The 14,243-nt window shown below is 37.2% G+C and overlaps 1 protein-coding gene across 2 annotated transcripts in view; it reads right to left on the bottom strand.

Moving 5' to 3' along the window:
• The window catches only part of MARCHF5 (membrane associated ring-CH-type finger 5), a 51,933-nt gene that overhangs the window by 3,299 nt on the left and 34,391 nt on the right, over window positions 1-14,243 (bottom strand). The window contains exons 3-5 of one of the 2 annotated variants that reach the window (XM_014862939.3): window positions 7,770-7,900; window positions 622-805; window positions 335-501 (exon numbers count right to left, since the gene is read on the bottom strand). In XM_014862939.3, the coding sequence (XP_014718425.1) occupies window positions 335-501; window positions 622-805; window positions 7,770-7,900 (482 nt within the window). The remainder of the gene's footprint in view (window positions 1-334; window positions 502-621; window positions 806-7,769; window positions 7,901-14,243) is intronic. The other variant, XM_070487242.1, reaches the window with a different exon arrangement.

The following is a 14,243-nucleotide window of genomic DNA, read 5'->3' on the forward strand; positions in this document are numbered from 1 at the left end:
AGGCACAGAGAAGTCAAGAAGTTTGACTTAGATTTCTCAGCAATTTGAACCAACGTGTTCTAGAGCAGAAGCTCTTTACCATAATCTTGTTGGCAAGAGGGATTTCCAGGAGAGAAATCACCCACAGCATGGTTCTGGAAGGCCAGAACTACTGCAGTGGATTTTCTCCTTGTTATTGCTATTGGATGACAGTGGGGATCAAACAGAGGCTGAAGGCACAGGAGCCATAGAATGAATATTTATAAAGTCCCATTGGGATTTTTTTAAAAACAAATATACAGCTCATTCTCTTTTGTATAGTCACTTGGAAAAAATATTATTAAAGCCATCTTACCAAGATTGTCCTTTGTAAATTAGAGTTAACACTACTGAACATCAGTTTACCAACTATTGTCGCAATAGTAGGAAAGACAAGGGCTCCACACAAAATTCGGGTGGCAGACACATGATCTGCTAAAGGATTAGCCTCAGCCGGAATTCGAGGAACAGGACAACCAATTCCTAGAGAAGAATGCAGTGTCAGTGCTAATAAATCAGAATAGCTAAAATATCTTTGCATGCTAGGATTCTTTCACAAGATTAATTTGGCATACTCATCACAACCACGATCCAAAGCCTTACCTGGAAATATACTGTTCAAAATTTGTAGTTTATTTGAGTATTTGCGCCAAAGTCTAAGCACGTAGTCCTCCCAGCGAATCATCTTGCCTAGTATCAGCATGACAGGAATAGTAGGAAGTCCAATTAAAAGGAATAAAGGATCAGCTCTCTCCATAACATCCAGACCTTCTTTATGACCTACAACCTGTGAAACAGACAGCATTTGCTAGAATCATTTCCTTATCTAATCAAGAGTTGCATGCTTAAGCTCAATTCATTTTAGAGGAAATGCTAAATTTCAAAAGAATACAGAAATAAAAGGTTTAAAAAATACGCTGGAAAGCTATCAAGTCCTGATTTACTTATAGGAAGTGTCTCTGAATTCAAAGAAAAAAGCTCCCAAGCTATTTCATATTACATTGGAATAAAAGCTTTCAAAATGGTTGACCCACACTGATGACATTTCAATAGAGCGGAGGGGACTTCTGCTTCTTGCTTACATTCCTCTGATTTGGTTAGACTGGGCTATTATTTTAGGTCCTATTTGTTTTCCAGTAGAGCCTCTGTTTTCCTCCTCTTCCTACTAGGAGGTAAGCATAGCCAGCGAAGGGGCAGGACAGGTCTTCAAGAAATGGCCTGAAGGCTCACTCCTCTTTGGCTCTTTCTTCTCACTCAGCGGTGCCTGGGATAGAGTGTGATCTCTCTGGCTGGCCAAATGCCTGCTCTACAGACCTAATTCTCCTAAAATGCAATTCCGAGGGCTGGATTTGGGGGACTGCAGTACGGGGTCCAGTTTTGGCTACAGGTTCCAGTCATTTTTTCTCACCCAGGAACCTCAGGGTGCCCTATCTACGGGGTAACGAAGCTAAAACAATCTTTCCCCTCTCATCTGGGTCTTGGGGCTATTTCTCAATCGGTTTAGATCCCAGAGGGCAAGAAGGACGTAATTAATTGGCATTTGTGAATCCCCATACTTCCCCTCCCAGAAGAATCCTTTTCACTTACTGATCACTCTGTGGCTTTACACTTCTCTCAACATCACCAGTTTGTTAGGGAGCTTCTTACTTTTAACTAGAGAATTTCCCTGAAAATTCTATTTCAAGTCTCAAATGACCTCCCTTTAGCCGAAAGTCTCAACTGCTCGTAGATTAAACATATTTCTCTGAGGGATTATTCTTGGCAGTTATGACAACCGAAAGAGACTATTTCAGAACCCAGGTATCACACAGTGAAGCGACAGTTTGATAGGACACTACTATAAAGGACTCTATATAGTTTTTCTGATCACACTTGAGGAATAAGCCAGGAAGAAAAGATTGAAAAGGACCTTGTCTATATTTTTGATAGGGAGGAGGGAAAAGGGAGAAAGAAAAAAAGGTAGGGAAGACTAAAAGCTGCCAGGGACAATACATACTCAGGAAAGCAAGCTCATGAAATAGTAAATGGTATTTTATCAAAAATGAGATGCCCTTTTTTTTTGAGGAAGATTAGCCCTGAGCTAACATCCACTGCCAATCCTCCTCTTTTTGCTGAGGAAGACTGGCCCTGAGCTAACATCCGTGCCCATCTTCCTCTACTTTTGTATATGTGGGATGCCTACCACAGCATGGCTTGCCAAGCGGTGCCATGTCCACACCCGGGATCCGAACCAGAGAACCCTGGGCCACCGAAGCAGAACATGCACACTTAACTGCTGAGCCACTGGGCTGGTCCTCAAGATGCCCTTTATGTCAGCTATTAGAGCAGATTTTTTTAGGTAGACTACAAGGACATATAAAATAAGGTCAAGCTGAGAATAGTCCAAGGCAAACTGAAATTCTAGACAACAGACTCGATCTAGGTAAAAATATTTTATAAGAGTTATGTGGAGGGGCCAGCCTGGTGGCACAGCAGTTAAGTCTGTGCGCTCTGCTTCGGCGGCCCGGGGTTCACCGGTTTGGATCCCAGGTGTGGACCTATGCACCACTTATCAAGCCATGCTGTGGCAGGCATCCCATATATAAAGTAGAGGAAGATGGGCACGGATGTTAGCTCAGGGCCACTCTTCCTCAGCAAAAAGAGGATTGGCGGCCGATGTTAGCTCAGGGCTAATCTTCCTCAAAAACAAAAGTTATATGGAGAGGACCAAAATGGGTGCTGTTAAAATTTCAGCTAGGGCTATAGCTCAGACTTGCACTTGGTTAATTTCCCTAATCAACATGTAACATTAAATGTTTTTAAACACCAAATGGCCAAAAGCCATGGTATCAGTATCTGATCTTCTGTGTCTCCAGGCATAAATTTAACAACTTCACATCTTGCATGTGAAGGGTGATCATTTTGAGTTGCCCTAAAGTGAAATAGTTTGGTCCACAATATTTTATAAACCCTAATTCCACACTGGTGGCAAAACTGGATTAGCCCAGAAACTGTGTTTTTATCTGTAATGCTTTCCCAGGACATTTCAATTTTATGTCATTTTATTATTTTCAATATAATGATCAGTTTAGTTATAACTAAAAGTGATTTAAATACTCTCAAAGTGTTAGCAGGTAAATGCAGAAATTTGAAAAATTCCTTTGTTGGGTTATGTACTCTTTTTAGAATTTAGGGTTTAGAAATACAAAGCGGAACAAATATTGAGCTATGGACTATAGTAAAGGAAAGTTTATTCCTCAGGTGTAGCAGTAAAAACTCACAACTAGGTGTCTAAGAATGAGAAAAAGAGAAATAGAGCAAATAGCGAGCAAAGGCCCATTGTCCCACTTGTTAGAGCTAAAGTGAGACACGCTCTGGGCTCAAGCTGAGGCTCACCATGCATGCATACTTCCATGCATACATTCATTCATTCAACTGAACACTGATTATGTGCCAGACACAGGACTAGGTGCTGGGGATAAAATGGTGAGCTAAATAGATGTCTTTTGGAGGTGAGAGACAATCAGATCAAACAAGCGTGCAAATATAAATGCTGTAAAGAAAATAGGATAGCACAAAATATGTAGTACACCACCTGCTACTTAGACTCCAGGGCAATAAAAGACAGCTGAATTAAGCAATGGGGCTGATTTAACTTTGCTCAATACAGAACTAGCCAACCGTGTGTGTGATCATGTATATTCTGGTTTTATGCCCCAAGATTAAAAAACAGATTATTTTTAAGACTTCAATTTTAGAGTGAGATTCAGAAACTATAGAATGCCTTCTCCATGAATTTGTTATCCATGTATAAAAAAGGCCTACAGAATTGTAGGTTTAGAGAAAAGTTTGTTTTTCTGCTTTAGAGCTAAAAGCTAGATCTTCATATCCAGCTAGGCCTGCAGTTCACCAACGCTGAAAAGTTTAAGAGTTTTAATTGAGGCCTGATCTTTTTAAGTACTGCCTATTAGAACCCAACTTTTAAATGGGAGGATGGAACAGTGATGAACTAATAGGTTTTCTTAGTCATATTTAAGTGTAGTGTAATTAAAAGTGGGCAATACTTACAGAGGTGTCTTTACACTAGAGGCAATAGTGGAACTAGGTTCCATTCTTCTAGGATAAAATGTTCCAGCTGGCTTTGGAACCAGGTTTCACTTAAGGAGCCTTAGATTAGGGACAGGAGTCCTAGCACTTCATCCTTGTTGTGTGGTACTGGACATGTAAACTCTGAACCTATAAATTAGGAATTGTTGATTGTATCTACCTCACAAGATTGTTGAAGGGATTAAATGCATCAGTGTTTGAAAGGTGTTCAGCCCAGTGCTGGGGAAAAAAGTTGTCTTTTCAATAAAATAACATAAGTCCCATTCAAGTTCCTCACAACTAACAGGGACTGAACCTAAGACTGGTTCATGGAGACATAAATAGGAGTAAATGGGAAAAGAACAGTGGTATAATTCCTTAATTTGATTTACTTGAACTTCAGAGTAGTCAGAGAACAAAAGGAAAAAGAACAGTCAAGTGTTAAAAAGAAAATCCTAAGTACTGTTGATGGCATAGTGGGGCACATTCCCTTTCCAATTTGCTCAGATAGGTAAAAGTATTCCCCACCTGTTCGATCACACAATAGTACCTACTTACTGTTATAGCTAATCTCTCATTTCCGGGCTAAAAAAAAATCTTCTCAAGTGAAACAATACATGTGAAGGTTATTTCTAAATGGTATCACATTATATATATGTATTATCATAATTTTAGACCTTCTTAACTGTCACCATTAACCAACATGTTCATTTTTATCTCCTTGCTTGTATCATTTTCTCCCCTTGACTAGCCAAATTACTTCCTTCAAGAGTCAGATCAAGACTTACATTTTTCATAACTTCAAACGATCTTTCACTTTTACTGAAATAAAATACTGTTTATGTAGTCTTCTGCACTCTCTTCACATTTGTTTATATAACCTAATAACAGTTCTCAGGTTGGTCACTTATGCACAGCTTGCCTTAAGACTGTATTCCTTGAGGCTGGGGATCAGGGCTTTCAATTTTGTTTTGTATTTTACACAGACTTCAGCTCAGTGTTAACTTTTTGAATGAGTCATACCAATATGGTTCAAAATGCCAAAATGCAGCTGGTAGTCTTTTTCAGAGAATACAAACTATATTCCTTAATTGGCTCCTATTGTCCCATTAATTATCAAAATTCTTTTAAGATTGAGCTAACCTAAAATCTTTTCCTCAAAAAGAGCTATTCCACTTCTTATGGTCAATTAGGTCTTAAGAGAAATCACTCAATATCAGAGGGCCTTAATTTCCCCATCTGCAAAAATAAATATCTGTATAATGTATTTGTACATTAAATAATGTATAATCTGCTCTAAGTTTTCAGGTCTTTGAGTCCCAGTGAATCATCCTGAACCTCCTTGATCTAATAATGTACTGATACTGATTATTGGAGTTTAACAAATCATTGTAGAGAATATAATCAGTCAAACAAACCTGTTAGAACTGATCATATGTTAAAAAAATCAATATTTATGAAAGCCTTTCAAGTGTTAGTCTCTATACATGTGCTATGTAGGGAATATTAAGTATAAGATAGTCTCAAGTTTCAAGGAAATTACCTTCTAATAGGAAAAATAAGGCCTAAATACAGAGAAAATTAAATAACTTAGGTACTCTGTATAAGAAATATCACTTGGTCAGCACAAGATTAGCTGTCATCTGAGGAATGAAAATGTCATGAATGCAGATGAAGAAGAAATCACAGCAGCCAGGAGTTGCCTAGTAGATTTTATGAAGAAAAAGTGGCTGGGGAACTAAGACCTGAAAAGGGGTTTAGATTTGGACAAGTAGAGAGAAGACTGGAAGAACAGGTATTCGGCAGGAGGGTGATATAAGCCAAGGGACAGAGGTAAAAAACAAAATAACATAAGGGGGGCTGGCCCCATGGCTGAGTGGTTAAGTTCACACGCTCTGCTTCGGTGGCCCAGGGTTTCGCTCATTCAGATCCTGGGCGCAGACATGGCACCACTCATCAAGCCATGCTGAGGCGGCGTCCCACAAAGCACAACCAGAAGGACCACAACTACAGTATACAACTACGTACTGGGGGGCTTTGGGGAGAAAAAGAAGAAAAAAACAAAACAGACAAAAAAACAACATAAGGATGGGTTGGAGGAGACAGCCCAATGGTTTCAAAATAGAATGAAATAAGATTGTGAAGGGCGCTGCATAACAAATCAGGTTAAGGAAATCTCTTTCAAGTCACAGATTCTCAATCTTTATCCACTACACTCACGACAAACGATGGTTTACTATTTGTGATCCATTCCAGTGACTATACGCAGATGTTTGCAGTGTTATCAACATTTTATGAAAAAGCCTTGCAATACTCTGTCTCACCATGACAATTAAGGGAGCAACCAGAAAGGCTGCTTACCATGGACCCTGGCATAGAGAGATTGTGTGCAATTTCTAGAACATTACATATAACTCCCTCGATCCCTTTTTCTTCCATGCACTCTCTGATTTATATTAAAGAAAAAAGCAAGTTATATCATCTACAAACCAAAGTGTGTTAACTTACTGAGTTACAACTAATCTAGGCGCAGCTTTTGAAAATCACTACTTAAGGCAGAGAAGACAGTAAGCTTGGAGTAAGATGTTGAAGGTATTATTTTAGGAAGATTCTTTTGGAAGGATAGATGGACAGAAGAGAATAAAGTTAAAGAAACCAATCTAATGGCTCCTTTAGCCATCCAGGTATGATGGGGGAATGATAAGAAGTTGGGCAGTAAAGCCATGGGAGGAAGTCATAGATGGAAGACATACCAGAATGGAAACTGCTTGGACTTGGTCAGTGGACTGGATCTTGGGCTGTGAAGTAGAAAGAATTAAGGTAATCCTAAGAATGTAGAATATAAATTGAGTAGATGGGAAAATAATAGTAGGAATCAAAGGTATAGAGAAATTATAATGGGGAATAAATTTAGGATTCAAATTGAGGAAAAGACAAATTTCATTTCAATAATATTGAGTGTGAAGTCACAAGAGGTCATTTAAAGAGAAGGGTCGAGCTGCTATTGTAGGACTGGATTTGGGGAAAGAGGAGAGCAAAATACATAGATCTGAACACAAAAAGCACAGAGATGATAGCTGGAAATCTTTAAGGAAGGGGTATAAACAGAGAAGAGTCAGGGGCCTGGGACTATATCTTGAAATTTAAGTCTCTCTAATCTTCATCAAGTTATTGATTATAGCATTGTTTTGTAACAGCAAAAAACCCAAAAGCAACTAATGGTCTAATTAACAAGAGACTGGTTGGTAAATTGTTGTAATTCTATACATCGAATGCTATGCAGATTTCTGCATATTTATATAAAAAGATCTCCATGATTCATTGTTTGTGAAAAAAGAAGGATGCAGCTCTAACATGTTTCCTTTATGGCAACCCCCCCCCCCCCACCAAAAAAAAACCCCAGTGTGTGTAAGAACATATTTTTCTTGCGTAAGCCCAAAGAAAGTTTGGAAGAATATATCTGAAACTAACAGTGGCTACCTGCGGAGGTGAGGGGGAACCTGGACGAGTGAAGGACAGGAGTAAGAAGACTTTTCTCTAGATAACTTTTTACATGTTTTTTCATTTTTAAGCCATAGAATGTTACTACTTGTTCAAAATAATAAATTTTAAAACTCCTAACAAAAATCTTTTTAATAGATCTTCACATCAAAAGTAGTATCATTGAAAAGAGTAAAATAGTGAACCTGCATCACTGTCACTGCTCCATAAGTCACAGCTGTCCAATAGATAGAGCCAACCATTATTCCCGCCGCAGCAAATGGACAGGCTTTTGAGATCAGTCTATCTGCAAGATCCAAGACGTAAACAACTGGACCTATAATACAAAGAAAACAAGGAAAGGTTCAACACAAGACAGATTTTTTTTTCAAATGGCTTGTTCAATATTTTCCATAGATCTAAAATATTTTTATGAAGTTGGATGTTCTGATGCTTTAGAAATAACTGTTATAAATGTGCTAGCAACCTAGATTTAAATAAATTTAGAATTTCTCAGCCATTTGCACAAACAGCTAAGTTTTACTTCCTAAATTCTAGGAAATAGCGTCTTCACATTTTTATTTTTATCAGTAACCCTAAGAGTAAAGCCTCAAATACAGCTGCTTCTTATAAAGGAAATAATTCTCTCACTCTATCTTTTAATCACACTGGCTACTGCAGAATGAAATGGCCATTTCAGCTTGTTCTTCCCAAACAGTTCCTGGCCATAATTAGATTCTTTAGTACTTGGTAAGAATATCACTTCTTTGACTTCACTCATCACTTCCTTGGTACAATGTACGAAGGTAGTAACCTAGGCTATTTTCTTACAGTTACATAAAGTCAATCTATCTTACTTTGATTTTCAGTATGCTATATTCAGTTGAATACTATTTTCTAACAAACTTCTTTTAATGATCATGATGCCAGTTTCTGTGGCATTCCAACAGCTGTATGTGCCAAGTATGCTGCTGCTATTATGTGCTTATTGTGGAATTTGGCTACCATCTTTCTCTAGAAGTTGCCTGGAATAGCCACATTTGGAGGTATTCTAAGAACTGCCATTAAGTTCAATATAATTTAGCTCCAGAATTTCTCAGAATAGTGGAAGTGAATTAGAGTAAGGCCTAAAGAATTGGATATCTAAGTTTAACCGAAGGAAAATGAAACCATGATTTAGTAATCATTATTTGTTGAATATCCTCTACATACAAACTATTACTTGAGACATTTTCTTAGAAATATTTAACATTATTACCTACCTTCTGGGGGCTTACAATCTACAGGAGGATGCTGTACACGGAAACAATTTATTTTAATAGTACATAAAAACTAACATAGCAAGATGATGGTAAAATAATTAAACATATAAGAACAAGCATCCATCTGTGGAGCCCTGATCAATACTTCGCCCTGATCATTGGAGCCAGAAATATCATTAGTCACTGTATAAAGAGAGACCACAAGTAGAAAGACCAGTAGGAGAGACGTCAAAGGACCTATGACTTAAATTTAGCGTATTTATTTACTATTGTCAAATTTGACTTACATAACATTTAAAACTATGACAAAGTATCTTTTGGGACCAAAGAGATAAAGTAAGCCTACTTCAGTGCATACTGACTCTACATCCTCTAATAATAGTATTTTTTGATTGTCTACATGATACCAGGTGCTGTGCCACAGGCACTACATGCATTATTATTCAGTCTCATAACGTAGGGTTTAATCCTTAAAATAGACAACTTTGCTGGGTTAAGTTTATAACTCCCTCAGAGGGCACAATAAAAGTCCTTCTAGTGAGTCACCAAAGATCCATCAAAAGCTGGTATTAAAAGTTAAGGGCTATAGGTACATATAAAACCTCAACACTTCAACTTTCATATTCTCTTTTGGTAATTCTTTAATCAAAAAATTCAAGCCACAAGGGAACAACTACAGACTCTCTACAGCACACGTACCCATCTACAGCATCACACCTATCTGAAGTCATTCCCTTCACTTATACACCAGACCCCATCCCTTGCCAACTCAAAGCCACAGCTCCAGCAATTCTCTCCTATTCTCCTACATCATTTCCCCCCTACTCTTTATGGATTATTTCCATCAAACAAATGTGTCACTATTTCTTTTATCTTAAAGCAAACTCTTCTCTTGCTCCATTTCTTTGCTCCCTTTACAACAAAATTCCTCAAGACATCTGTTGTCACTTACTCTCTCCTTCAATTCTCTCCTAAACCCACTCCACCAAAACTGCTCATCAAGGTCACTAACAACCTACACATAGTTAAATCCAATGGTTTAATCTCGGCCTTCCTCTTATTTGGCCTATCAGCAACATCTGACACAGACTTTCCCTTCTTCCCAATATAAGGCTCTTCACTGCATTTCCAGGACATCACCATCTCTTGGCTTTCTTTCCCTCTCACCAGTCACTCACTTTTCAGTCTCCTTTGCTGGTCCCTCCTCTTCTTCTTGACCTCAGTGAGCACCACCTGGCCAACTTCTGCCTCATCATACTCCCTACTTGATTACTCTGCTCCATTTTTCTTTTTCCCAAAGTACTTATCACCTAACATAGTCTAATTTACTTATTAATTCTGTTTCCATCTACTAGAATAGGGGTTGGGAAACTATGCCCATGGGCCAAATCAAGCTGGCAGCCTGTTTTTGTAAAGAAAGTTTTACTGCAACATGGCCACATGCAAAGCCTAAAATATTTACTAGCTATTTTTTTACAGAAAAAGTTGGCTTACTCCTGAACTAGAACATAAGCTCCAAAGGGAAAATAACCTTTTTGTTTTGCTTACTGATGAATCTCAAATTCTTATGACTCTCAACTATTTGCTGAATTCTCTACTGAGGTACTTATTTAAAACTATACGACATGAAGATCTCTAGGTCTTCCTTTTTCATTATTCTGCACTGAGACCAAGTTATAAGACTATTTTCTTATAAATTCTGATTTATGAGGAAAGAAGGTACCTTTTTCCTCCTACTTTTCCATAGATACTTGGAACTATCTATTGATGGAGTGAAGCAAGATAATTCCTAAAAAAAGTAACCAGTCACTTGGACGAAAACACAATTCCTAAAAAGTAATCCATCAGTACTGCTTTTATCTATCACAAACATGGACAATCTCGAGATATTTGAATTGTCTTTCCTTTAAAGATCTCAGAAGATTCTAACATAATGAGCTCAATTTTCTTCCTGTGTAAATCCTGTTTGTACAAGCAAAAACAAACAAAAAATTCTCATACTTCCTTTTGGAAATTTTCTACTCATCCCTTGAGTCATATGCAAAATATATTAAGACAAACTGGCTGCATTTTATAGTACCTAATTCCAGTTTTTCTGACAAAATTCTGTCCAGGCTTTTGTTTTAAGTTTATTTTGCCTAAACTAAACCTCTCAAGCCTCTTTCAGACAGACTAGACCAAGATTAGTTTAATATTTAAAAGGAAGCACAAATGCCTAGTGGTAAACATACCATTAGAATAATATACTGTCACATAGGGGAGGTATTTCTGAGAGGTAAAGATTATTTAGGCAAGCTATTTGGTGATTAAGAACAATTACTAAAATCCTCTGGATGACAGTCCTGAAATCATACTCTTTCTATTAGGAAGCTTATCATGCACTACTATCCCATGACTTGGGGTTATAAAATGAAAACAGCAACAGTCACTAGCTTCTACTTATTGTGAGATTACAGCACAAGGAGTTATAGGAAGTGAGGAAAGGAAAGACTCTAGCTCTTGAAAACTTCAATTCTAATGGGGAGGAAGAAGTATGAATAAATGAACCTCAAAAGTTAAACATATAAAATATTAAAAGGCTTCAATATTTTAAAAAGGCATTATTGAATTTTTAATGCTTCAGTGGGCTTTAGCACTTATGTTTTCAACAGTACTGCATTTATACAATAGATGGCAATTGAAGAAACTCTGTATAAATACAAGTTTTGAAAATCCAATAATTTAAAGGGCACCAGGGAAGCCTGCAGTTAAAAGGAAATCTATTGTGAATTCTTTTGTTAAAAAAAAAAAAAACAACTACACCCTAAAATCTCGGTAAATTCAAATTTTCACATTGCATATTTGAATGACATCAGCGGCCTGAGAACTATTGGGGAAACTCCTAAGTCCATGTCTATTGAAGAAGCAGGAATCATTTTTATCTGGCAGACACTGCAAAAGCAGATTTGCTGCAGCTGTGATTTAAATTCAAGTCTATGTATGCATGGTGTTAAAGGCATATCTTGGAAGATATGAAATTAATGACTGAAGGGCAGGTAGTACTTACTGTTCAACATCTCCTGGCACTGCTTAGAATAACACCCAGAATTCCCAGGACCTTTCTCTGAGATAGAAAGGTATCCTCAAAAACACCTCTGACCAATTCTTAAGAAATAATTTCTATATGTTGCCAGAGTGCTGAAGTTTCTAACATAGAACGTACTTTAATGAGCATATATAGATGTTTCACAAGATAATCTTGTAGAAGTTCATGAGAAGATAACAGCTCCCATGAACACCAAGGTTTCTGTTAAGCGGCAAATGGTTCATAAAAGAGATTTAACAAGCAAAATAGACCACTTACAGAAGCTACTCAAGTTTCCAAGTTTTTTTAATTTGCTTTTTGCTTTGCATTGAACTAGTTTTGACCTAGACCGAACTCAAATGCCAACTTGCTAAGCCAAAACATCAACCCCACTTTCAGATTCAGAACCATACAGAATTGGAGATTTTTGGAGGCCACAAGGAGTCCAAAAATATAGTTCTAAACTACTCTGCTTGTTCGAAGTCTTCTTTTTGTTGCACTCTATTTCTGAAATGTTCTGTCCCTACTTTAAGTCTGTAAGGAAACCCAATTTCCCAATGGAAACTAACCTAACCTGATAGAGGTTGACTAATAGCTTTACCCCACCCTGTTCGTGTCCCATGAAGCTTCCTTTACATACTATCCCACAAAAGGCACTTACCCCTTTGCTTGTGCATAATGTTAGTACTTTATGTTCTTGTTCAATGTTTGTTCAGTTGTCTCAATATCCTTTATGTCTGTCCATGCCAGCATCATCTTAGATTGAAAACTCCCAGGGGGCAGGGGCCATGTCTGTTTAACTCGTTTTGTACAGTGCCTAGGATAGAACCATGTACAGATAGGTGCTTAAAAAAATGCTTTTTGATGATGATTGGCATCACTCTCAGGGACTCTCTAGGCTACAGCTATCTCAGCACATGGTATCTGGTAGTATACAAAGGCACTTTGGCCTGTTCCACAGGGTATTATAATACAATGGCATGGGACCTAGCTGCAGCACTCCATGACAAATATTTGACTTGATCTGTTGTGAAAAAAGGACTTTTTTAAAAAAGTATTAATTATATGGTTTCAAGTCAACAAATGTGGATTTTATTGAAGACATGAAACAATATCACAACAACTCCATTAAGAGTTAAAAGTATGTGAGAATTCTGATGAGATACTAAAGAGTTTTAACTCTTTCTCCAGCATTCATCACTGTTTTAAATACTAGACTTTGGAGGCTAGATCTAAGAGCCTCAGGCAAGCTTATGTAAGTTTCATCTTTGATTGCTCTGCTTGCAGGCTGAGAGTTTACCATTTCTATGTAAGAACAAACATTCTGCAAACTCAGGCTTTGCTTAATAACAAGAAATTAGTCATTAGATTGTAGACAAAGAAGAAAGGATACGTTCTTGGCCAATTTTTTAGATAACCAGACTAACAATAACTGACAAAAAATCCTCAAAACAAAACAAAAAGTCAAACAACCCTCAAGAATAAAAGATCCAGAGTCAAAGCAGATGAGTACCATTCCTCTGTGTGTATACAGAGAGCATATTACCATGAATAGTAACTAAAGATCATCATAGTAGCTCTTTATGATTACATAGTTTGTGCCAAAGGAAAGCTTAAATTTATCGTCATTAGAAAAGCCCATAGACTATAAGGTCAACTACTAAGTACTTATTAAGCACCTACTGTATAAATAGCATTTTACTATGCACTAAAATAAATGTAAATAAAATTTAACACACTAGCCTCTGCCTCCAAGGAGCCCTACAATCTAGTTAGGGACAAACAACATACATTAAACAACTGAAAAACTTTTAGGTAAAATTAATAAATGTATGATAGTATGGTACAAACTATGCAGAAACATGTTTCTGAATTTTTAAGTAAAGATTACACAGGGATAAGGATATAAAGAGGTTTTAAATTGCTGTATGTATGTATGAGTGACTCTTGACCTAGACTTGAAGTCTTTGATCTGAAAAGGAGGCATGCTAAAACACTTTCTAACTAGAGGCAAAAGACTTTATATTGAAAGGGTTTATACATTTTTTTAAAAGCTGATATGGGTGTTAATTGATAGAAACCTTGACCTTTGAAGAACACGACACAATAAGTAGGAAGGAAGTTCCTGGTGAGAGACATGCTAAAATAAAAAAGATATTTTAGGAAAACTAATCTTATAACAGATTACTTAAAGTCAGAATAAATTAGAACGGAATCCTCAAGATTTTGTATCCAAAGTGAGCACAAAGAAAGAGAAAGTAGTATCAATCTAGTGGAGCTTCATATAAAAGAGAATTGAGTTGGAAAGGATCAAGAAACATTAAAACTTCCTAGAGAAAAGAATGTTTTATTTG

This window comes from Equus asinus, chromosome 2, assembly GCF_041296235.1.
Source record: "Equus asinus isolate D_3611 breed Donkey chromosome 2, EquAss-T2T_v2, whole genome shotgun sequence".
NCBI classification, from domain to species: Eukaryota; Metazoa; Chordata; class Mammalia; order Perissodactyla; family Equidae; genus Equus; species Equus asinus.